We start from the raw sequence: 27327 nt of genomic DNA on the forward strand, positions 1-27327 counted from the left end.
GCCACAAGGTGCAGACAAACCTGGAAAACCCAAGACACAGATTAACGTTTGGCAATCCCCTTCACATATCTGCCAGTATGTCATCCCCTATGGCAGTGTCCCAGTCTGTGAATTTCCAGCTGTTGCAAAACTACAACACCCATCATGTTGTAGTGTGGAGAACTTGGACCTAGAAGCATGGCCCAACCACATATAAATGTTACTATACATCACCTTGTGCACGTGAAATAGCAGATCTGAAGCCGAAATTCTATAAAAGATCACTTAATACTTTTCCTCTCTCGCTGCTTCCTCCTTACATTTGTCCCTGAGGCATAACTTCCAAACAACTAGTAAGAAAGAGAAAATGTCCGTCTGGATCTTCTGTCAGATCATCTTACCTTTAATTGCAGTCTATCAACAAGACTTGTGTAATACATAAGAACTGCCCCGGAGCGGACATCTTTACAGGGGGAACGTCTTGGCAGTGAGCTACTATGGTACTAGAAAGATAAAAGCGAATGTACCACTTCGCCAAATGATTTTTTTTTATATGACCTGGTCGGCATATAGATCCCAGTGGTGCGCTCCATTTTTCAGCCTGGTTCCCACCTCTGCACTGGTTTCTTGACCTGCAATTAGGCTCGCTCAGTGCAGGTCATATAAAAAAAGAAAATTCTTGGTGGTACATTCACTTTAAAAGAACTTTTTTCTACAGCGGCAAAGTTACCACAAGCACAAGATACCCCAAAAATAGCCCATAGTCACCCTGATGTAAATCATATATTATGGTATACATTGCTGACAAGTTAAAGGGAACACTTAAATCACATATTGGATCTTGAAGAATGACTAAGTCTTTCAAGAAGAAAAATGACATACCAATCGGAAATGCAAACCAAAAACAACCACCGACCGAGGGCTGGATTCCAAATCAGACTGAAAATCTAAGTAAAAAGGTAAATCACAGGCGGATCCTTTTTGTGTGACTTCTCATCAGAAGCTCCTCAGGGCCTTTTACACAGGCCGATAATCAGCAAGGAGTGTAGCTAGAAATGCTCATTCGGGCTTCACCAATAAGGTAACTATTAAGAGGATTTTGACTTGTTACCCATTGGAGATGTATGTGAATCCAGGGATATGCTCCCAACCCCCCCCCCCCCCCCATCATACCATCACTGACCTACACTGCCAAACCAGCCACGCTGAATGATGCTGCGAGATGCATAACGCTCTACATGGCTCTTTTCCCAATTCTGGTGTTATCTGGGCCATCAAGTGGCATGTGGCTGAGCGGCCTGTGAGCAATTAAATATATGAAAGACTTACAACTAAAAGGACTCTCAGTATTATGTGTAAGGGCCCATTTATATGGTCCTACATAGTGCTGCAAACAAACACTAGAGATATGTGAAACCCATGCAAGCGGCATTTGGTTAATGGTAGCTGCAGAAATTGGGTGCAGCCCTAAGGCTACTTGGAATACATGGATACAGTCATAGGCCATGTTCACACGTGGCATGAGAGGGCCTGGTGTTTGACACAGCCATGTTAAACACTGACCGCTCTCTGGGTGAACATCACCTTCTCTTAATTGGAATGTGGGGTAACCATAGCACACAATGGATAGTACGGCCAGACATGTGCACAGACATGTTAGTTTTTATGCGACTGCAGAGAACAACAGTAGCACTGTATACAGGGGCGGTCTTGGCATTTCTGGGGCCCCAAGCGAAGTTATGTCTGGGGCCCCCCCCTCGACGCGCGTTCCAAAACAATAGACCGCTGTGTGTTTCCCCCAGTAGTATATACCCCTTGTGCGCTATTGCCAGTAATATATACTCCTTGTGTGCTGCCCCCAATAGTATATACCCCTTGTGTCCTGCCCCCAGTAGTATATGCCCCTTGTTTGCTTCCCCCAGTAGTATATAGACCCCTGTGTGTTCCCCCAGTTATATATAGCCCCCAGTGTGCTCCCCCAGAAGTATATAGACCTCCTGTGTGCTGCCCCAGTTGTATATAGACCCCCTGTGTGCTGCCCCAGTTGTATATAGGCCCCCTGTGTGCTCCCTCAGGGGTATTTAGCCCCCCTGTGTGCTCCCCCACTTGGATATAGACCTCCTGTGTGCTCCCCCACTTCGATATAGATCCCTGTGTGCTCCTCCAGTAGTATATAAACCCCCTGTGTGGTTCCCCATTAGTATATAGACCCCCTGTGTGCCCCACCAGTATTATATAGACCCCTTGTGTGCTCCCCCAGTTATATATAGACCACCTGTGTGCCTCACAAGTAGTATATAGACCCCCTGTATGTTCCCCCAGTAGTATATAGACCCTCTGTGTACCCCACCAGTAGTATATAGACCCCTGTGTGCTCCCCCAGTAGTATATAGTCCCCCTGTGTGCTCTCCCACTTGGATATAGACCTCCTGTGTGCTCTCCAAGTTGTATATAGACCCCATTCTGCTGCCCCAAGTAGTATATAGACCCCCTGTGTGCTGCCCCCAGTAGTATATAGACCCCTCTGTGAAGCTCCAGTAGTCTGTAGCCCCCCTGTGTGCTCCCCCTGTTATATATCCCCCCTGTGTGCTCCCTCCATTTATATAGACCCCCGATGTGCGCTCCCTCAGTTAAACAGACCCCTGTGTGCTCCCCCTCCCATATAGTATATAACACAATAAAACAAACACTTATACTCACCTGGGTCCGGGCGTCTCCTCTTCGCTTCACTCCTGTGGCCGCAGGAAGGGTTTTCCCTACGATCACAAGAGGCCGCACTCCCCTTGTCCTGGCGCCGATGCTCCAGTGATGTCACTGGAGCGCCGGCACCACAAGCTGCCACTTGTGTCCGCAGGGAAAACCCTTCCTGCGGCCACAAGAGTGACTGACAGGAAGGGAGCCAATGTCTCCCGCCCTATCAGTGCTGCTGCATGCAACTATGAGCGCTCATTACGAGTGCTCATAGTTACAGTTCAGATGGCAGCAGCGAGCGGGGCAGCGGCCCTGTCCAGCGGTTTTGAGCACAAGAGCGGGGCGTGGGGGGCCCCCTGGATGTTGGGGGCCCCAAGCGATCGCTTGGGGTGCTTGGTGCCAAAGACCGCCACTGACTGTATACAGAGTGTTTACAGTGCGGCTGCTGTTCCATAGAAACACATGCAGCTGGCCGGTGTCAATAAACGGAAGTCGCTGCAATCCGCAACAACGGCCATTGTTTATTGATTTTTTTATGTCGTGTTAACATGGCCATAGGCTGTAACCATATTTTTCAGGACTTACTAGGGCGGCATCCAATTTCTGCAGCTACCGGTAATCAAATTCTGCATGCTTGACTCGTAACAAGCACCAGAGTGATCAGCGCTCATTTCAATTGTGCGGCCTATTAACTTCATGACAATCATCCATACATTCCCTCTTACACAAGATGATGTGTGGGTGACAACTGATAACTTTAATACCCAACTATAGTAGAACCTACTAGGGCTTTAAGGACAGGCCACCTAAAGAGACCCACTCTTTGAGCCAGTATAGATAACTGCTCTATTAGGACCATAGTTGTGAATGGCTGACCAATACTGTATTAGATGGTAAGTATCATCTATGAGGTTCCATCTAAATATAAGCCATCTTGTCTCCTCTTCTGGAAACCTTTGTAGGTCACAACTACACCACTATGAAATGTTTCTTAATGTCAAATGAAAACAAAATTCTCCAATAGCTTTCTACAGCTTTCTGTGTACACATCTAGAAGTGGAAGCTGCAGAACCCCATTACAGCAATACTAAGTTTATCCACCTCAGCGCTCCCTCCTTTAGTCACAGAAGACAAACATGATTCAGAAAATAATCAGATTTTACCGATAGCCGCGACCATAAGGGCTGCTCTTAATGTATTTACATCCCTCAGCATACAACCTCCAGCAATGTGATCATTCCTCTCTGTACTTTTCCATTCTTCTCCAGACAAGGTGTTCACAGGATTAACCAGACAAGATTATTACTCTAATAATACATCCTGTCCTCTCAGATATCATTAGCAAGCCGAGATGAGCGCTGGAAACGTCTCGTGCTCTACACCCCCCCATCCTCTCCAAAGACTGTGCTTCCTGGGTAATTTAAGAAGATATTTCTTCTAGTTAATGTAAGGTATACCATAAAAGCTGCAATCAGACCTCAATGTGATCTCTTTGTTCCCCTGGAAAAGTGCAGGATAGTCAATGGACTGGAAAGGAGAAACACATCATCGATAAATCTTACCAGAGAGTGCTGCCTTAATTTGCAGGTACCATCAAACTACAAATAGGTTGCTTCCAATCTGACTATGGAGCTATTATATTCATTACAGATCCGAGCTGAATTGGCAACTCTCTGGCAGCCTGAAGTAGCGGCAGACGAAAGATAATAATTCTCAATAAATAAAGGTATTCTCCGCAAAGAGCAGCTAGGGGAAATGCTATCAGAAAAAGAACATTTAAAGGGGTTACCCAAGATAAACAGTTATGTCCTACCCATAGGATAGAACTAGATTATCAAGGAAGATCAAACCATTAGGACCGCACTGATCCTGAAAGTGGAGGTCAATTGTCCTTCGTAATGAAGCTGCAGCGTCCACAGCTACATAAATTCGATATGGGGTTTCCAAATATCGCTGAGCTACGTCTAGCTCACTACCTCATGTGTATGGGAAACTCCTCTAAGGGCCCTATTACACAGAACGATTATCGTGCGAAAAATCGTTTTATCGTTCGAATTTAAACGATAATCGTTCTATGTAGTGTCAGGCAATGACTAAAAAATTGTTGGTATGTCGTTGATCTAGATCTGAACCTAAAATCATCGCTAATCGTTCGCTGTAATTCCACATTCGCTTGCTCAAGTTCCGCATTTGTTCACTAATCGTTTAGTGTACTGTAATTGCACATGTTCATTGTTTTGCTGGAATCAGATGGAGTAAATGATCGTAGTAACAATCGTAGTAATGATCATAGTAACGAACGTAACTAACGACTATCGTTCTATGTAGTACGGTGAACTATTTCAGGTTAACGATAAACAATCTCGTTTGCAATCGTTAGTCGTTAAAAATCTCTTCATCTAATAGGACCCTATGACATGGGGGGAGGGATGGAGAAAGCCTTTATAATTTCCTTGGTGATCTCTTATTTTCCCTCTCCCCAATGAAAACATGTGTACTGATGAGGAAAGGAGGTGGGGTAGGAGAAATAGTAGTCAGCAAAAGAAATATTGGACTCCTTTGACAAGGGAATAGGAAGGGTCTACCTGTAACAGGAAGGTAAGTGCGTCAAACACCTATTAGATACATAATAGTGTTGAGTGGATCTGTCAAAATGTTTGGGTTCGGCAATTATATCAGAACCCAAATGGTCAAGGTTTGATCTCCTGTGGCTGCAGAACTTAGATGCTTACCGCTACATCCATACTTTTCCAGGACTCTCTAGGACGGAATCCAACTTCTGTGGCCATGGGGAATCAAATGCTGATCTTTCGGGTTCAGAAAACATTGCTGAACTCAAACATTTTGACAGGTCAGTTCAACACACAATAAAACATCCTCCTTTACTGTAACTTATACAATACAGGGGATCTAACATAGCATATGTGGAGTACCTGGATCAGGTTGCATTATGATTTCTGTTCTCTGATCTATCCGCTTGTGAACCTGCCAGTTTAGAGTTCAGTGTCATTCTATAAAGCTTCCTGCTACTGCTCTAATATGTACTGGTACAGTCTCTCTCCCCCTCACTGACATGGCTGTGCAACCAAGGAAGACCCTTCAGCTATCCTGAAACAAGGACACCTTCTCTTAGAACGCTGCAATGTTCTTCTGTTATTCCTCTTGGAAATGTATGAATGAACATTGTATGAATGGAGCATGTTGTGACACGGTGACAATGTCACACTCTACTGTCAATGATAATGAACAATATGTCAATTAATTAACCATTCCAAGAGGAATAAAGGAGTACAAAGCAGAATTCTCCCCCCCCCCCCCCCCCAAAAAAAAAACCATGCCTAAGGATTTTCTATAACCAAACAAGAGCGGATTAGAGAAGCGGCCACTTTCTTGCAGCCTACTAGTAATGTGCTGATGAGAAGGATAAATCTACAATTAATCCTCTGCTATTATACAGCACAGTCAGACACATGCTTTATATAAATCAAATGGAAGAACAGGCTTTACTGACCACAGGGGGTTAAGAAGAGAAATGTTGTGTATCATCAGATCTGGAGAGGCTTGGAAGCAGACACGCCATATCCACAGCTTCAATTACTGTATTTAGTAAACAAGAATGCCACGCTTACCCAGCGACTCCTGCCAGGGGCCGCTCATAAGCCAGGCTGCGTTATAACTTTCAGCTGGAAAACGGAATCTGGTATTTTGTCATTGCACTTCAATATCCTTAGTGATAAATTGCTACTGTGAACAGGACAAGATGACTACCTGGAAACCATGCTGCGTAAAGAGATCAGCCAAACCAAAATATGGGTTCATAGGGTACAAACGTATTGAACAGCTACACTGATGCTACTTGTGACTGTAAAAGAAGGGATACATGATGGATATGAGAACGAGGGAGCGTGAGAGACACAAGGCAGACAGATGGACTATTTAAACTATATTAAAAGATGGACTTTAATGGGATGGAGTATTTTTTATGGGACACACAGATACCAGACAGGCGTGTGTAGATATATATTATATACTCACACACCAAGCTGTAACCCCTGCGTAGGACAACAAAACAAATCTATTTCTCAGAGTAATGAGCACCACAGACACTCACAAGAGAACAGTGTCACGGGTCCCCTCCTGGGAGAACCATGGCGACATCACTCGCAGTGCAGGCGACAATTCAGACATGATGGCTCTCTGACGTCATGACTGGCTGACAGTCACACAGCTGGGGGGTCGTCGTGGTCATTAGAAGAGAGGGCTGCCAAGCTGATAATGGATGTATTGTTACAAGCTCATAATATATATATATATATATATATATATATATATATATATATATATATATATAAAAATTTTGAAATCCTGGGTGATCCATTTAAAAGTGTTAGTCCCTTTTACATAGAAGAGTCCATCTATCTTCTGGTCATTAAGGGTTGGCCCAGTATTTACATTTTTTGAAACTGAATAGCTCGCTAGCAGGACACATTTTGTTTTGATCATATAATGAGTTATCGTACATAAGTGTTCTACAAGCCATGGCTCTCTGGTTGTTGCAGACTACAACTCCTTTGGCTGTCAGACCATGCTGGGAATTGTAGTTTGTATCTGCTGGAGATCCAACAGGGTGGGCCGCTCTGCTGTACATGATACCATGTGACATACCTCCTGCACTTTCCACATGCTCCGATTGTAGTGAACGCGGCTACAAATCCTGACCGAACATTGAAGGCATAAGAAGGTTAAAGAGTTAAATTGAGCGTCTACATTAGACAGCCAGAGCAGTTCATGTGTGTGGATTATTCGCAAAGAATCTGAGCTAGCGTGACACTAATCTTATCTTCAATGAAGAAAAAAAACGTGATTAACTTTATAAAACTTGACAATGGCTAAAGAGGCAGAAAGAAAAAGGAGAGCAGGAATCCTGTTCAGGATGTGAGAATTCTCTGTAAATCCTGCGGTAACACAGCCGCCTCCTGACTGCACCGCCAGTCTTAACCCCCCCCCCCCCCCCGCTATACAGTTTTATGATAAATCAAATTAACTTTCTATGACCCCCACTGCCTCTAGGAAAACACAGCAGAGTCTCAGGCAGTTTGCGGTACTCGAGAGGGATTTCATTTCCCTCAGCGCTGTGATAGATCTGAAACGGACAAGACAAGTCTGACAGCTAGATAAAAGGAAATATCAAGTAGGCCTTCTCTCATGTGGGACTCTATTCTTAAGGCAGATGATGAAATTAGTGATGCTCAGAATTTGTTAACTCTATCCAACCAGGCTTGGTACCGTAACACTGAAATAATGCTGAAAAGGATTTTCCTTACGCATGTCGGATGCTACCTTCTAAGAGAAACTAAGATTAAACTTGTACTAAAATTTAAGGGAAGTTCCACCAACAAAATGTACAGTATGACAATGAGAAATCGGGGGAGGTAAAAGGGAGATGTCTGATTTGGCAGTCCCATCGTGACTTACCAAATATTTGTGTAAGTGCAGCGTCAGACTACACATGGCTTGTTTGTAGTCTGTAACCACAGAAACATGTCAATTGTAATCAATGTCAATTTGTATGTCAAAAGTTATTGATTGCTTCAGGTCTTACTTCAGAGAACGGCTACAATAGCCAGGGGAGGGGCAATGTGCTTCTCTTCCTAGAGTTGGATGTGTGGCCAGCTGGGTAGCAGAGCACACTACTGCAAAACCCTGTGCACCCCCCTACCACTATTCTTTAGCAGTGCACAAAAAGTGTCTAAAGCACTTTATATTGTTGCACATCATTCATTGCAGACCTTTGGCACATTTCCATCAGTAATCCTGCCCCAAAATGATCTAATTCAGATAATGAAATCTGCCTGTCCATTAAAAGATTCCTATTCTTTAGCATCAGCATGACACTGTGGAACTAGCCTAAAAACCCATAATAAACTCTGCATGAGGATTTCACCATATTGGATAGGATTTACAGGAGATTAAAAACTCATAAAAAAAATAAAAAATCCATGCTAAAAATCTCATGCTTTTCTATAGCAGGGCAGCCTTTAGGATTTGCTGCAAATTCTTTACGCTGTTAAGGCCCAATTACATGGCCAAATCAGCCTGAATCGGGCAGATATTGTGCTGTGTGTAAAGACAATGATCAGCCAAGGAGTGATCAATTGTTCGCACGACAGTTGATCGTTGCCATTCAAGAAGATCATCGGCCTGTGCATCACTCCATGTAATAGGTGATGCGCGGGCGACGGATGATCTAGGATATAGGAGATAAGGAATCTATGCTTACCTCTCCATGCTCCCTCTGTGTCCTCCTGCCATGTCTCTGCATCCACCGCTGAACCCGTCTTGGTAAAAGCCTGCTCAGCCAATCACTGACCGCGGAGCTCTCCAGCCTCAATGAGTGATTGGCTGAGTGGGATGTCACTGCAGAGATGAGTTTTGGTGATGGTTGTGGTTAGTGGGGGACACAGACGTTCCAGAAGGACACCAGCGGAACATAAAGAGGTAAATATAAAACCACTTTTTTATATTACTCCTTCAAAGCAAAGGCGGCCCAGACAATGCTAACAAAGCCTGTACATCCTCACCCCGCATGATTATCAAGCCGTCTAATAGGCTGAGCTGGCAGATCAGCGCTCGCTTACAGCGAGAGTCTGGCCGTCTAATATGGTCTTTAGTGCATAAAGTTTATTAAAACCTCATTCACTTGTAATGTACTTTGTTGCAGATTCTGCAACAAACACACAATGTGTGAACTCACACTTACTGAGAAGTTTTTCATCAGTTTTTATCAGAAGGTGATAGATTGTTCATGGTAATCTGAAAAATGGGGTCAACAGTGTCTGAATTCTATTAAAATTATACTAGTAAGCAACCAATTTACGTAAAGATGGTGATGCATCAGTGCCCAATACAGAGCTTTAAGGTGTACCTGTTATGAAAAAAAAAAAACGATCAGCAGATAGAGCGGGTAGAAGACATGCTGCAGCATGTCCACTTTTCACTCTGAATTTAAAAAAAAAAAAAAAAAAAAACAGACTTATTATGGGCCTCTTTTTTCTTTTTAAACTCAGAGCGGGGAGAGGACGTGATGCAGCTGTGGTGCTCTCCCCGCTCTACTTCCCGGTCGGTACAGGTCTGAACACTCAGACCTGGACCAATCAAAACTTTTCACGTCTTTATGACATGTCAAAAGTTTTTAAATAATGACAGGTACACTTTAAAGGAGTACTCCAGAGAAAGAAAAGTGCTTTAAAGTCAACTGGTGTCAGAAAGTTATACAGATTTGTAAATGACCCTAGAATGCTCTCAGTTGCCATCCCTGCTCGTGTCAGGTATACAGCATATCGGATTTGCCCCTGCAGACCGCCTTTTATCTGTTCTCCTCTCAACCCAGCCTACAGTAGGTCAGCTGTCCTCTAAGGATTCTTTTCCCCTGTATACAGTCTAAACTGTTGTGTCTTGTATCTGCAGACTGTATTTAGAAAGTTGCCTAACTTGAGTGTCCAGAATGCCTTCTGAACATGTAGAAAATCATGCCCCCTTTAATCCCGCAATAGACTCGCAATGCTGTTAATATCAATAACATCACCCAGCTATTGGGGACAAATGGGGTGGGGGGTTCCACCACATTTAGAAACACAGCCTAAGGCAGTGATCGCACATTTGAAGTTATCCTGCAAACAAGAGTCTGGTGACTGCCATAGTGGTGATGAGTTAAAATAAGCCTTTGAATAAGATGTAAATTTTTGTAGATAGAGATCCTCTAGCACACAGCAAGTAGCGTTTTTTTGCTTACATAATTAGAACCTAATTATGTTATTTCTGCAATATTGTCTAAATTGACTGCCTGGGCTTTGCCATGTGGACAGCATAAACTGGCTTCATCACAGACATTTTTCTTGTAGTAAAGGATCTGATGAAGCCTGGTAATTCTGATCACATGATTAAGCCTGGTAATTCTGATCACATGATTAAGCCTGGTAATTCTGATCACATTATGAAGCCTGGTAATGTTGATAACACGGTGAAACCCACACAGTCAATTTAGACAAAGTCCACATAATTTATTGGGCTATAATGATGTAAATAAAGAAACGCTACAAAACTGCGAAGGTGGAAACACAGCCTGAAGGAAACCAACAACCAATAAAAGAATGAGTAGAAAGACATTTGAAAATGACAAACATCTCCTTAGCCATCCAAAGACAGATTTTGGCAGGATCTGCTATATGTAATATTCATGTAATATCTGTAAAGTAAACATGTCCATTCATCTTTCCTGAGGGTTAGTGAGAGTCAACCATATTAGACTTTTATCAAGTGATATGTTAACCCCTGATGGGCAGAGATGGAGAAGTCTGACAGCTATGTACTTCTACCACAATTCGAGCGAAATTATATGTAAATATGGACAGGATGGATATACATGATACTGGTGGTGGCATCTATTTAACCATTTCATTGCCACAGACCTTGGAAAGTTTTTGCCTAACTTAACCAACTGCTTAACCAGCCAGAAAAATTTAAGAAAATATCAGGCATGAAATGTTCTTGCAGTTTCATGGGTACACAATGTGGCACTGTGCAGTAGTGGTAGTGAACCAAAGCCAGAATAAAATGCTCCCCACATTACCATTAGAAGGACTGGCAGTGATACGTAATTAATTCAATAGGTTTCAGCAATCTTCTACCTCCCTGCACAATGCAGTTTCCGGCCCTCTACAACGTTACTCCATGATCAATGAAATGAACGTACTTTGAACAGCCCAGTATCTCCAGTGCGGGGCATTTCTACATCACTAGACATCTCTGTCATTTCCAGTAGGAAGGATCGCTCTTTCATGCAGTTCAGCATGATAACGCTGCAGCATGTTATGTGTCACGTCAATGAAGTGGAAGGCAAGCAGATCAGAAGAGAAAGATAACACAGACACTGCCAGGGATAAGGTGCAGACACGTGACAGCAGACACATGTGTGCTGGGTTTGCCAGCTCATATATAGAACACAAATGCAGATGATTTTTTCCCTGCTAATAGTAAAATCCAAAACCAAGGGAAAAATAAGGTCAGTAGTAAAGATCTGCAGGCAGAAATACCTTTTGTTTGAGCTGTTGATGGTACTAGTCAAGCTCCTGTTGGCGGAGACTTTCCTGCGGGCCACTTTGTTCTCAGTGATTTTCTCCTCGCTGTCGTCGTGTTTGGGGGTGCTCCCTCCCTTGCTGTTAAGGTCCCTTAGAACATCATAGTTAATTTTACTAGAGATTTTCTTCTGTTCCAGCATCTTCTCAATGGCTTCTCCTGCTGTGCTAGCTTGAATGGGGGCTCGGCGTTTGGAAGACTTTTTTGGCTATGAACAAAAGAAGAACAAAAAAAAATCAACTATTAAATATATAGGTCATTGTTAAGAAATATATGGTTAATATTTTTTTAAACTATAGACGGTGAATGTATATGATACGGTCACATTTGTTGCTATTTGTCATAGAACATAAGCGTCTGCTATATAAAGGGGATAAACACAAGTCCGCAAAATAATGTCCGTGCACAAAACTGTTAAAAAGATTGCACCACAGTACTAACAAAGATGGGAGAGCTCCAATATACAGTCCGCAGAATACTGTCAGTGCACAGAGAGTATTCTGCGGACGTGTGAATTCCCCCTCAATCTTGCCATCCTTATGGATACTATCAAAGGTCAATGGGACTTTCAATCCCTTCTAAATAGATCCAGCATAGCTGGCAACACAGTGTTGTCAATGGAAGCCATGATGCTAATGTAACCAGAGCCCAGATAATAAGCACGTTTTAGAAGCAGGATCTTCTATTTCCAGGAGGACACGTCAGATGCCAGCGCTCCATCCGCTTTTCTATTGTACAGTCGTCCTTGGTCAAATCTGATTTCCCAGAGCCAGATACTAATAAAGAGGCACTGGACCAAAGACGCTTCATCACTTGGCATGAGTCTGGGCCAACAGATCAATCATATTTGCCCTGTGACTAAAATAATTCCTGCTACAGATGGCTTTAATATATTAGCCAATTTAACATGTTCTGCATATAGCAGCCCTGATAAATTGTGATAAATCAGCAGCAGACAGCCCAGCAATATGGGGGAGGGTGTGGACAGGGAAAAATGAAGTTCCTGGAAAAATTTGACAGCAAGTGTCTTTGAGGTGTTTTCACTAAATATAGTGTGGGATACATCAAAACCAAGACAATACTAAAAAGCATTTATCAATCCAAGAGAATTATTTTCACTGGGGAGAACTGGAAGCGGTCTGTCAGGGTTTAGGGCTTGTCCACACTGAGTAAAAGCGGTGGAATTCCATGGCAGAGCCCCTGACGCGGAATCCCACCTGCCTCAGTGTGTCAATGGGATGCCGCACGTGCCTCTGCTCTCCGCTTTAAGAATTGACAAGTCAATTCTTTGAGCGGAGGCGAGTGCATGTGGAAAAAGGTGGCAATGTTTTTCTAAGCCTGATCAACCCCTTTAACAATGGATCACTGACACCTGTAAAGGTTGTGTAATAATGTTAGGTAGCACATCAAGAAAGCAAACACTCCATAGTACCCAAAATATATTGATCATTTAATCTGGAATTAATATAGTGACCCCCAATGGGGACAGACTGAGGATCTAATATGCAGCAGAATATGTTGGCACTACATACATGTATATAATACATAAAAAAAGCTAAATGTTCAGACACTATAAAAGGCAAACACTATACAGGTTATATTTATGTGTACTTTATAAACACCTGTAGCTGTATACAAACTGGTTCTTTAGATACAGAATGCCAATTAATCAATATAATGTTGCAAGAAATAACACCCTCCATAAGGTGCAAACTATACTGTATTGATTCTATGGAGGTTCTTTGCTGACACTATGTTTCCACTGGAGAAATGTCACTTCTTATAACTATAGCAAAACACTTTTACAGCAGTTAAAAATCATGAAAAAAGCCAGGGATCAAACAGACTAAAAATGTCACTGCATGAAAATATAAGGCGGCCTACTGCAGGGCTGTATACTGTATAGTGATATCAGACAAATTAATTGGTAAACTGAGACATATAAAAGGCGGCTGTGCATGAACTAATACATTAAAGAGGTTATCCAGGCTTAGAAAAAACATGGTTGCTTTCTTCCAGAAACAGCATGACTTGTCTGCAGTTTGGGTGTGGGTTTTGCAGCTCAGTTCCATTGAAGTGAATAGAGCTAAATAGACTGGCATACACAGTCTCAGATTGAAGTCCACCACTATTTATGCTTCATACTGTATTATTGGGAAATTGTACAAATAGTGTTATTTAAAAAAAATAGTATTCAAATAGTGTCATAAAAAAACAAAAAACTTTGACACGTTACAGAAACACTGTGATAGAAGAATTGTTCCAACAGCATCCAATAGTGAAGAACTGGTGGAAGTTTATTCAAGCAACATACACCACGGCAACGTTTGGACCCAGCAGGGTCTTTTTCAGGCTTGAAAAAGACCCTGCTGGGTCGAAACGTTGCCATGGTGTATGTTGCTTGAATAAACTTCCACCAATTCTTCACTATTGGATGTTGTCGGAACAATTCTTCTATGACAGTATATGGTATCTAACTGGGATTGGAGACCCTCTGGCGTGCGTCCATCTTCTACATCGTTGAGAGGCATTCTCTACCAATACAGGTGCTGTTGGACTTTCCACTATACGTTACAGAAACACGGCAAAAGTTTTCATCAACGAGGGCTTGGATGTTCCAGGTCATCACTGATCATTAGAAAGAGCTGAGGGAAGCAAGTGGGTGAGTGTTGCACTCTCTGGTTTGTTGCGAGTGACAGGCCCCACAAACATACTATGAAATCTGTCTTCTGCAGGGAGCTGGGAAGAGAAGTGTTGTCTGTGAGTCTCAACACTCAGCACTGACTAATAAAAACTTTTGACAGAAGATTTTTTTTTTTTAAACGACATGGATACTTCAGGGTTGGGCTCAAAAAGCAGAACGCTGAAAAAAAATTGACACCAACAGCTGATGGATTACACTGTCTGGTTTCCATCACTGTGTCTGGCATCTTAAGAGACACATTGGGGACAATTTATCAAGGGCTTTGCACCTATTTTTAGGTGAATAATTGGATTTTTCACCCATTTTTGGTCTAAGTTCTATTTATAAACCAGTATTCAACGGGCAAATATTTTTTAGATGCAACTTTATTTTTAATCTGCCTGTTTTGAGTATTCACCAAAAAGTTTGCATGATCTGGGATTAGTGCCCAATTTATCATTTATGACTTTTTTAAAAAGTCACACAAACAGTTGCAGGCTTACGTCTGGTCAGTATCAGGTGAATATGTGTGCGCAATTTTTGCTTTTTCTGCGACTTTACTTACATGCATTCACTATGGCAGTGCTACATTTTAATAAATCAGTAACAAGATATTGGAACAAAATATACACCAATCCCCATTAGAAGAGTCACACACATTAGACTGCTTAGTAAATGACTCCCATTGTCTTTTTTTTTTTGTCTGCCAGACAAACTCAGCCCATCCTTAAAGTTTTGCAATTCTGGTGCAGATGTAGCTGAGTTCAGTTTGTAACTTGCCCATTTCGTTTAAGGACAGCACATAGTACCTTGTAACAAAGAGGAATTTACCATGCGGTTTATAGTGGTATCTGTATTTGGCAATCTAAGGAGCCGTGAACAATGAATCACAATGAGAGTTCGCAAACACCCGGGTAAGCAGGTTCAGTTATGGCTGCATTACCTAGCGATCGCGAAGTGTCTAGACTATCCAGATTCTGGCAGAGAAGGGAATAATAAACATCTCACTTCTGCGGCCGCCCATCTTGCAGCTTGGTATTTACAGTGATAAATGGTATTTAATCTCACATTGGTTTACTGCAATTATTTCAGCCCAGCAAAATGAATGTAAGGCCAAGACGTTACCATCCAAAATGAAGAGCTTTAATTGAGCTGTACAGGAAAGAGAGCAGACAAGGACTACATCGCTGGGGCTGAATAATATACAACGGCTGGTGGAGAAAAATAAATGCTCTCTGCCCTGTTTACAGAAGCTTATTGGAATGTATTGGGGAAATGTCCTCGTCCATGTGAAAATTCACATCACATTAACTCATAAGGGTCCTCGCCATACAAAGTACAGTAAAGTCCGCCTGCAATGTGTGATTTGCAGTAAAGGAATGTGTGGTAAGGCACCCACGCTCTTATCTCGCATCCTATACAGCTCCCACACTCCTAAACTAAAAGTCTATCTACAAATGTAGCAATATAGGAAAGATGTGGTAATTCCAAAACTTCCTCATGCATGAGTAGTGGATGAAATGGCATACACTAAATAGTGCCCCTTTAAAGGCAAAGCAAACTACTTAGAGAGATTGTCCACCTTCGCAACATTTTTTTCCCCAGTGGATTTAAAATTAAAAGTCGTAAATGAACTCTTCAGGAAGCTGCTGTGCCTCCTGCACAACATGGGGGTGGGGAGAATGACTTATCTTTTCTGAGTTATGGTACTCTGCCTCTAGCCCTGCACTATACATAAAACAGTGTATTGCACAGAATATTGCACACATGCACAGTTCACACAATAAATAATTAAAGGGGTACTCCGGCCATTTAAATTGACAGCACGTCAGTAGCAGCTACGGAAGTGTTCAGCGGGGAATCCGAAGATGCCAGGGGAACATGGTGAGGTAAGAATAAGATGATGCAGTCCCAGCATTACAGCAAAAAGTTTAAATAGCTGGAGTATCTCTTTAAAGTACACAGTAGAAGCAGTTTATTCTGTAAAATTCCAACAAAAGGAGGAGATGCAGCACTCACCACTGTGAGGAAATCTTGCTGACTTTAGCTTAGTGGTCTCACATAACAGGTGACAGGTGTTTAACATGTAATACTGCACACTTCTCCAATAATTAATTGTTGGAATAAAACAGGGTATCATAAACTCCTAGACTGTTCTCTTCATTAAAAGGAGTATACCCATCTGGCATGTCTACAGAATATGCCATTACTGTCTCCTTCATGAGGGTCTGACCTCTAGGACCCGCATCTATCTTTAGATCAAGGGCTCCTCTGCCCCCCCCCCCCCCCTCAGGCCAGTTCACCGATGCTGGAGGGGACTGGGAAGGTAAAGTTGACTGGTTATGCAAATTGTATAACTAACATTGACTTTAAAGCTGTTTACATAACATCCATTTAAGTCAATAGGAGTTAAGGCCCTATTACACGGAACGATTATTGGCCATACTCGGCCGATATCGGCTGTTACAGACAATAAACTTTCTGTGTAATAGAAGGCAACGATCAGCCGACATGAAGGATGTTGAAAGACAAACGACTGTGATAGCAGCGATATGCTGCCCGATGATCTAGCGATCTTCCGGGCAGCCCCCCTGCGGCCCCCTCTGCACTCACCCTCTCGCTGCTGCCGACAGCACTCGTTTGCTCCTCCAGTCGTCCCATGTAATAGGGGCTTACACCCTCAATCTTAAAACAGATGTCTCAGAGGTGGGACCCACATCTAGGGAATGCTTATGGCATATCCTGTGGCTATGCCATAAGTGTTCCAAATTGGTATACCCCTTTCACAATCAGTTGTTTAACTGTATACAGCTTCTATGCAAAACAAAACCCTTGTGTAGTCTGACCCACCAGTCACAATACTGCCTGTACCATATATCTTTTTAAAGGGGTTACCCAGGATTAGAAAAACATGGCCACCTTCTTCCAGAAACAGTGAAACTCTTGTCGACAGATTGTGTGTGGTTTTGCAATTAAGCTTTATTCACTTCAATGGGACCGAGTTGCAACCCACCCAAACTGGGATGTTGCCGTCTCTGGCAGAAAGCAGCCCTTTTTTTCTAATCCTAGATAACTTTTATATGGGCTAATCATAGGGCACATGAGTGTTTGCAGGGCAATAACTGCAAAGAAGCAAATGCATGTGGGTCAGCTGATTACATCTTTTGTGCGGCAATTACCGCTATCTGCCGCACACCATCATGTATGAACAAAGGACACTGATGAATTCAATGGGCGGCGTGTTTAAGCCTTGTGAAGCTTTAGAAAACAAGCGCCAATCACATTTAGCAGGTAAAGAACAGATGAAAGGGAGTGACTAGAAAACCAGACTACACACTGTTTGTAGTCTGTTACTATGGAGACACACAGGTCTAAATATACGTTGCTTCATTTTTTATTTTAGAGGGGGACAATTTAAAAAAAATTTTTTTAAAGTTGAACCTCCCCTTTAAATAAATTTATATTATATTGTCAATAAGAGAACTTCTCTCAACAAAATCCTGTTAATAAAGAGATTAATGAACACTCTAAAAGCAATCTATTTTCTAAAATAGTAAAGTCCCTTCTAGGAGGAGTAGTAATGAAAATAAAGTTGTGTCCTATCCAAGGGCCTGGAGTCCAGCGACCTCACATCACTTCATTAGTTTCCATTATTGCTTCTCTTCCTTTATATGTATCCTGACCTCTTCTTTCTTTGAAGTCTCTTATGTCCTTTAGGTCAGTCATTCTAATCCATGATCTTCAAAGCCAAGCGCAGAAACTAAGCTGTCTACAAGAAAGGGAACTTCTAGGAGGCCCATGGCTTTGATGCGGATGAATTTGATACGGCAGCACATCACATTTGTTTTCCTTTATGAAAACGTTGTTAGATTGAAGTCTCCAGAGGCCACGGGGAAAGAAGTGCCCATTAGGTCATTAGCCAAACAATAAAGAAACTATCTCGATTTTTTTGAGCTATTGCCTATAAAATATAAGGGAAACAACATAAACGGTTCCTCTGTAATACAGCAAAATACCTGTAATCCAGCATTAATGGGAGGGGTAGGTGCCAAATTATAGGGTAGACATAGAAAAGTATATGAGGCTGAGCTGAAGGAAGGGAAGCATCTGAAACACAGATAATAATATATGTAGGTATCACTATGCTTTTAAGCAGAGATGTTTCGTTATCCAAGATCAAACCTATGTTTCCTATTTCTATCAGTCACTTTATTTGACTGATTTTATTATTTATTTGACTGACTTAATTTATTGATCAGTTTGAAGGGTTCTGCATCAACTATAGTACAAACAGTGATCATAACCCTGGGTGCCAGTTATTAAAGGGGAATTCACATGCTGTGATTATTTTGCATTTTAGTGGATTTGGGGGGGGGGGGCAATTCTACCAGTAAGAATGAACGCATTTTAGTCTAAATTGCCCCAATTTTAAAATGCAGTTATTTACAGTGTTGTTTTAACATCTCTTAGAGGGTTTTTTGACCAGAGAGGGTTTAACACCAGGAATCCCACCAGTTAGCTATTTGCTTTTCTCCACTGGCTGTGAAGGTGCTGTGGCTTCAGCATTGGGTTATTGCAGCTCAGCTTCTATTTATTTTAATGGGACCTGACCTGCACTAACCTAACAAACCTCACACAGGAACTACATAATGCTGTCCAATTTCACCTCTGTTCACTGTGTGGGTGCTGGAACACTGGTAAATACCTGATCAGTGGGCGTATGCTTATACAATCCCTGCAGAACCTGCTGGCAGCTGAAATGCTAACCCAAGCTGCAGGCAGTCATCTATAAAGAGGGTGAGAGGACCTATGCTGTCTTAATGGAACCTTTAAGAATGTAATTATTGATGATTATGAGAATCTAGATGGAATTAGGGCCAGTTCACACGGGGTAAAACTGACAGAACCCCGCCAGCCTCTGTGTCATACAGGCAGTCTATGGGAGGGCTTGCCGTCTCCTCTCTTCTCGGAAGAATTGACATGACAATTCTTCCGCGCGGAGAGAGGAGGCACAAGCTTTCCCATAGACTACCTGTATGACACGGAGGCTGGCGCTGCGGAATTCTGCCAGTTTTAGAGGTTTTATATACAAATACTCCAGTGGATGATGGAAAGACACTACCTAGTGGTAGGGTTCTACAATTTATAATCATCCTATTTAGTGGCCACGGAGATCCCCATAACATACATATCCACAAGAATTGGATTGACACCCATATAAAAATTAAACATCTTTATTTCTGACAATGAACACACAATTAAAACAACCAAGAGGCAATTCCAAACATGAAAATAATTCAGACCATGTGACTAGGGAAAATTTGAATGAGGCTATGTGCACAAAGCCTCATTCAAATTTTCCCTAATCACATGGTCTGGATTATTTTCATGTTTGGAATTGCCTCTTGGTTGTTTTAATTGTGTGTTCATTGTCAGAAATAAAGATGTTTAATTTTTATACAGTTTTAGAGGTTTGCCTAGTGCCAAATAAAATTATCTAAATGACTTTTAGAGATGCAACATACAACACAATGTTCACACAACAAGATCACTGACTACATTCTGAAAGTCTCTTTAGTATGTGAATTGTACAGTAGATATATATGTATGTATGTGAGTTATATCTTTGTCTGGACTGTGTGTATGGTTTATATCAAGTTACAGTATCAACCTTCTGAAACAATACAAACAGGCAAATGGAAGATCACAGAATGAGAGACGGAAAGATCAAGTATATTCTGCGTGATCTGTCATTCCTATAACAGCTCTTATCGTATGTGTGCATATATATGAGGGGTTACCTTCTGCTCCTTATAAATACCCAGCTCCTTTTCTTTTGCGATTCTCTCTGCTTTTTCTGAAAGACAGAGATGCGAGATGTTAACAAAACATGAATGATGTTTTCTGCATCCTGTCACTTTCACTGACACATCGAGACGTCAAAGCGTGAATGGGAAATCACGACGCTTACCCTTTTGTTCCCGTAGGTAGTCAGCATTCTCTCTCATCCACAGCTCTTTCTTTATTTCAGCTTCTTTTTCATTCAGAATATACTGGGCGGAAATAGAGGGAAAATGCAATGGTGAGCTCAAAAGTGTGGACTCAACAGGAGAGAATGCAAGGAGAATGGGCAACATATCATCTATAGATGAAATACATCTATATATCATCATCAGCCGCAGGGTAGAAGAATTTAGGGCAGCATTTTAATTGATTTGCTTAACATGATTATCTATTTAAGCTGTAAATAGTCAATATTACATCAATATCAGCCATGACCAGAGCGAACTTCAAGTTTAAGTCCAGGTTCACCAATGTCCTTGAATCCAAACATGCTGCATTTAACTTCCTGTGAAAAGTTGGTTGCCACCCTAGGCCTGCGAGGAAATATTGGATAGAGCCTATGGCTGAATCCATATTTTCCAAGACTCCCGAGGGCAGCATCAAACTTTTCCAGACATAGGGCGTTAAATGCAGTGTGTTCGTATTCAAATAAGTTGCCAAACCCAGACTTAGACTTGAAGTTTGCTCATCTCTAGAAGCCAGTGCAAGGGCCTCCCTATATCACTTATGGTACAATAAGGAAAGGCCTGGGAGTTTACTACCCACTGTTACTGTTTAGTTATTGCGGTATAGGGGGATACCCTACTGCCAAAACAAGGGGTAACACTCCAGAAGTTCAAGTCTCCATGGATACGACACAGAATGAGATCGTAATTAGAGATGAGCGAATATTGAGCATGCTCGAGTTCCTCCGAACCAGAGTGTTTTCTGCATTTGATTAGTGGTGGCTTCTGAAGTTGGATAAAACATAGATACAGCCTATAACTATACCCATGTTTTTCAGATAGCCTTAGGGCTTTATCTAACTTCAGCAGCCACCGCTAATCAAATGCCGAATGCTCTGGTTCGGACAAACTCGAGCATGCTCGATATTCGCTCATCTCTAATCGTAATGCGCGTGACCCCCATTCTCGTCTAATGGGCATCGCATTATATTCTCATTACATGTTCGTATCCATGGAGGCTCAAACTTCAGGATTTACAGAGGAATTTGTGGCCAATGCAGCAGCAGCCATACTGACAAGTAAACTTTAAAAAAATTTCCAGGAGGAATAACAGAGGAATGGCAGCGGTTAGAGATTGAGGCAGATATGTATATTTTCTCCACGGCCTCAGACCTCTATACCCAGAAAACCCCTTTAGGGTATGTTCACACAGAGCAATTGTGGCTTATAATTCTCCTGCCTGACGTGTTAAACAGCATCTCTATGGGAGGGTTTGCCCGCCTCCGCTCATCACTCAAAGAATTGACATGTCAATTCTTTGAGCGGAGGTGCGCGAGCCCTCCTAAAGAGATGCCGTTTGACACTGCTGCAGGCAGAATTCCACCACATTTGCTCAGTGTGAACATAACCTAAGGGTGAGTTTACATGTACAGGATCTGCAACGGATTTGATATCAATGTAACTAAACAACTGAACACAGCATTAGTAGGGGTCTGATCACAAGAATAAAGGTCCCTTGTCCCCCAAGTGAATGGGGGTGACAATATGTGATAGCCCATTTCTCCATTCACACTCTATGGAGGCTTTGAACATAAGTAAGCACTGTAGCTCCAAGCAGCTAAGTCTTCCATAATGCAATCAGTTCTCCTGAACGGAGATGCATGACTCAGGGTCAGGACTTTTCTATATTTGTATATATTTCAGGTTGTCAGAATGCAGGCTGGCAGCTGTAGAGCACCGTCTGGGGCTCTCGCCTTATTTACAGCTCACTAACACTGTAATATTCGTCACATTGATCACTAGGAGCGCTCTCTCAGCAGTGCACTTGCTAATAAGTCCATTTATTTCTCCACACAACAAACTGAGCAATAATAGACACCGGAAAACAGACTTGATTAAACACATTTATATCGCCTGACATAAAGGAGAGATCGGGGCTCACCCTGTCTATTTCATTGTCGTCAATCCCATTAAGGTCCAGCTCTCCATCTTCCGCATTGTCACCAGCTGAAATGTAAGCAGAATATCAGTGACATGTTATTGTTGTCATTTTAAACAGAAAGCTTCGGCCTGAAGTCATCTTATCAACTTAAAGGCGCAAAATAGGAAAGAATTTGCACTGGATTATAATTATAGTCTGAACCTCGGGGGAGGGTCCTCATAAAATTGTACACAATGGTCATGTCTACTGTTCATACAGTAGCTCCATCTATATTGATTGCAAAAGACTTAAGTTTATGCTTTGTTTGGACTTTTCCTATAAGGCGGTGACATTTTACAATATGTCTTATTACACAGATTACTCACTACCAATCCCAGTGGCAGAGAGGCATTGACAAAGATAGATTATAAACTAATTGAGGGATGGGGTAAGAGCTGCAGACCATAAAAGTCTGGAAACCATAGAAGTGAAGGAAGAAAGAGGAAGCAGAGGGAAAAGCTGCAAAGAGATATTATAGACTAGTGTTTCTAAACCTTTACATATGAAGCAAACATACACCGATATGCCATTAAGGGGGTACAGGGACTGTAGCTATTAGCTGGCATGAACCAATCATTCAAACTGGCCTTAAAAAGCTATAGGTGGTCAAGTGGAGGGAAGGGGCATATCTGACTGCAGGAGACATGTGTGGCTAGAGGCATATCTACAGTAACTGCAAGCAGTGTATCTGGGTACAATGGGCATACCTGGTTGAACTGGTCATACCTGGCTGCAGGAGGCCTATCGTATTACAGGAACTATTGCATATAAATACAGGGCGGGCAATATTACTGTCCAGAGGGAAGTTTTTATTAGGTAAGGGGACATTTATTACTGACTACAGGGGGGCATTATTATTTGACATTACTTGAATATTATTACAGGGTCCTACAGGTCAGTCACATTGTTATTGGGGGAATAAACTGCTTCTGCCCCATGCGTAATCTTCCGAATTATTAAACTATCGCAGTTCTGACCTCGCACAGAAAATGGCGTAAGCGCAAAAAGCCACCAAAATGCAATATTGCGGGTTTTTGTCCACATCACATCTGGAAAAATTTGAAGGAAAAAGTGATCATAAAGTCACATATACGCAAGCAACATACCAAAAGAAAGTACAGATCGTGGCTCAAAAAATTACGCCTCAAATAGCCCCATGGGGAAAAAAAAATTGGGTAATTAAATGGTCAAAGCCAAGGAGCTCTATGCTGGGGTGTTCCAACCGAATACTCCTAAGGATGGGATCAGCTATAAACGTTAAATAAGACCAAGACCGGGTGACTAGTGACAAACAAAGCTGTCCTCTATGTCGTTTACCATACATTGCAAACATACTAGAGCACAGGTGTCAAACTCAGGGCCCTCCAGCTGTTGCAAAACTACAAAACTACAATTCCCATCATGTCTGGACGTCCAAAGGTTTAGCTGTACAGGCATGATGGGAATTGTAGTTTTTTGACACCTGTGCTCTAGTGTGTTTGCAATGTATGGGAGTCGCTATAGAGGCTGGTCTATGCCTACTCTGGAGTTCATTCTCCATTTCCCATTTTTGTTTTCTCTGAAGAGCACTAATAAATATGGGATTCAATTATTAAGATTTTGCACAGAGGTCCAGCTGCCTCCAGTTAGGTCTTGTTCACATCTCCATCAAGGATTTACATTGTCAGAGCATACCCATAAAAAATTATGCCAATGCTGGATATGCTGCATGTCACCCAAACACCTCTTCCTATAGTAGGAACATAATGGACCCACCCGTGCAGATGTGAACCCAATCCCCTTTTCAACCACAGGCAATGATATGTCAAATTCTAATCCTATCACCATTATTCGGATTACAAACTGCAGTTAGAGGTTACAACATATTGAGTTCTCTTCAAACTATAGTATAGCACCACTGTGAAGTAGTACCTTGAACACAGAAATCATATTAAAGTGTAACTGTTATATCAAATAACTTTACAGAAATCAATAAAACAACCGATTATAAGAAACTCTGTAATAACCTATAGTGGGGGATGAGTGAGCAAGGAGAGGAGACAACCAGACCCTGCAGTTTGCAGTATAGGAGCCAGCACAGCACAACATCCTGAAATCTTACCTCACCAAGTTCTTAGACCAGCACTGAGCAGTCTGACCTGCGAATACAACGTTATTTGTGGCTAGACAATCTCCAAACTGAATGGGCTGGTTCTCTCCTTTTCCTGCTCAGTCCTTCCCCTCTGCCCCTCTATAGGTTATAATGGACACAGCAAACCCATCTTCACTTTGCTTCTCTGTAATTTAGATGACTTCGCCTTGATAATGAGGTGTATAGGGCTCTCCCAAACAACCACCAACAGAAGATCTTAGGGAGATAGGGGGTCGGCAGTGATGGAGAATTACTGTATGACAGGCCTTGTTTTGGGAGAGATAGGCTGCAGTGAGAGAAAACAGTAAAGCTCGGTCGGGCCAAACTTTCCTGTGTTTGTGTGTGTGTGTTTGAGTGGGGACAGAAGAGATAACTGACGGACAAATGATCATTGGTTACTTGCGGTGTATGGCCAGTTTAAGGGAAAGCCGTCAACAGTAGAATGAGGAAGGGCTTACACTGCGCATAAAAGCCTATGGAGAAAGGGGGGGGGGGGGCTGATAGTAATGAGTGAGCAGGAAAAGCTGGCAAGCAGACAGAAATTATATCGATTTTCTCGATAGACTGGGTTGGGTACTTCTAAAGGTTTGATACAACCCCAGATAGGATTGCAGGATCCAGTTTTGAATGTCTATATAGTATATAGAAGTAATCATAGTCTATATATAGGCTAGTCGGCAAGTATATGTATATGAAACAGAAAAGTATTTGACCAAAAAGTATTTGATGAAAAAAAAAAGCTTTATTATAAAAAAGAAAAGCTTCTATGGTAGAATGTAATGCCTTAGTGTAATCTATACTCCTTCAGAAGCACTGGATGAGACTTTCCCTGCTCCTTCCAGAGTGTATCATGGACGGCTGTTACTGTGAGTACTTCCGACAAATTAATTTGTTGCTGCTTCCAGCTTCTGGCTGAAGAATAGAGAGAACATGAATTATGTAAGATGTTTCCAGCAGTGGCAGAAATAACAGATGTTTACTAAGATGATGATGGTGAGATCACAACATAGGAGATGACATCACTGGAGTCTCACCACAGACTATTCTCATGAGAAAAAGAGAAAATTAATTTACTGCTTATTTAAAAAAAATCTATCTAAACCTTTTATGTCCAAGAAAATAACCTGGAGCTTACAGAGGGATCACTAGCCATTACAGGCTATGGGCATCTCTGAAATGGTAAAAAATATATATATATTTACACATTACAGGTTACCTTGACCTAAAAATATTGCAAACTTCATTCTTTCATTTATTTTTAGTTCCAAATATTTAGTTTGCTGCCTGCTCCTAGGTTCAGAGTCTTGTCATGAGGATGATGTGCTAGATGTGCAGTCTGGGTGTTGGGTTTGCTGTGGGTGCTCTGTGTCTGCTTTCCTCCCTATTTACAGTGTGTGCAGCTGCCTTTCATGTATGCTCTCCCAACTCTCCACATGCTCCAAGACTTTTCATGCTACGGGGAATACAAGAATATTGCTAAAACAAATAGGACCGATGAAGAATTCCCCTTTATCAGACTTAATCTTTACTTGTCCTTTAACCTATTTCATTATGCCTTGGCTGCTTAATCTTGAGTTTAAAAATAAGTGCACATAGTTATAAATATGTAGCAGCCTCCTGGGGAGCAGGCATAAACTCAGCGTTTATTTGTGGATAGCTTTATTACACACTACATCACTGAGATATAGGATGTGTGTCCAGGACAAGCTATTTTAGAAGAAGTTTTATGGATGTGCCACTGAGCAAACAGGAACAAAGATGTGTGCTTCACAGTCCAACATATAATACATAGAGTTATAGGGACGTTCTTCAATGAACCACAACAGACTTCTTCTTTGCCCCCAACCTCTTCCTTATACCCCAGATATCAGCCACTACTTACAAGGATATTTATTTGTATTGAACAAATCCACAGCAGATTTTGATGCAGTTTCCTGCAATTTATAGATGGACTTAGAAACAGGTGTGAGATATGCCGTTTTAGCCACAATCCCAGCAAACAGGACTTGCATGACACAAATGGAGAAAGAAAAACTGTTCTCAAGGAACCAGGCTTTAATGGTCTCACCACACAACATGTTTCAGTATGTGCACCTCTTTTTTTCCAAGTGCCAAAGACAGGATCCTTTTTCCAATTCAATATATAGTCTAGACCTGTGCACGATAGGAAGAATATTTGTTATTGCCAGCATTCCCCCCAACTTGACACATACAACTCATTTCATAGTCTAAAGTGATTTTTCAAGCAGCCAAATATTCACCTTTGAACGATGCCTGACTGTTAGTTCTGTCATAAAACATAATAACAGACAGGTCGGAGCACAACAATGGTAAGACCATAAAGAGCTGAAGCGGCACTTCCAAAGACAACATCAACCATCCAGAGGAGTAAAACTATACGTAAATATATAACCGGGACAACGCTATGCGTGGATGCTGGCCTTAGTTGTCAATACGACAGTCAGCCTGAAATGGTGGATAATAGGGAAATAGAGATGCCATTTGCACTAGGAAAAAAAGAATATCCAGCTTCTAAGGAAACTGAAGGTTGCTGATCCTTCTATAACATTTGCAGGAGGAGGATCACATACAATAAACCAATCATCCGAAATTTGTTTCCAGTTACTTGGGATATAAAACTGAAGACATAAAACAGAAACCATCTATTACAAACACAGATGTGATGCTGCGTCTGATCCGCCACCTATCAATGATATTT

At 41.9% G+C, this 27327-nt stretch overlaps 1 protein-coding gene across 1 annotated transcript in view; it reads right to left on the minus strand.

Moving 5' to 3' along the window:
- The window catches only part of BRF1 (BRF1 general transcription factor IIIB subunit), a 212905-nt gene that overhangs the window by 34090 nt on the left and 151488 nt on the right, over positions 1–27327 (minus strand). The window contains exons 12-15 of the mRNA XM_069950096.1: positions 22439–22503; positions 20460–20541; positions 20290–20345; positions 11763–12013 (exon numbers count right to left, since the gene is read on the minus strand). Coding sequence (XP_069806197.1) covers positions 11763–12013; positions 20290–20345; positions 20460–20541; positions 22439–22503 — 454 coding nt within the window. The remainder of the gene's footprint in view (positions 1–11762; positions 12014–20289; positions 20346–20459; positions 20542–22438; positions 22504–27327) is intronic.

Source organism: Dendropsophus ebraccatus, chromosome 13 (genome assembly GCF_027789765.1).
Source record: "Dendropsophus ebraccatus isolate aDenEbr1 chromosome 13, aDenEbr1.pat, whole genome shotgun sequence".
In the NCBI taxonomy this organism is placed as follows: Eukaryota; Metazoa; Chordata; class Amphibia; order Anura; family Hylidae; genus Dendropsophus; species Dendropsophus ebraccatus.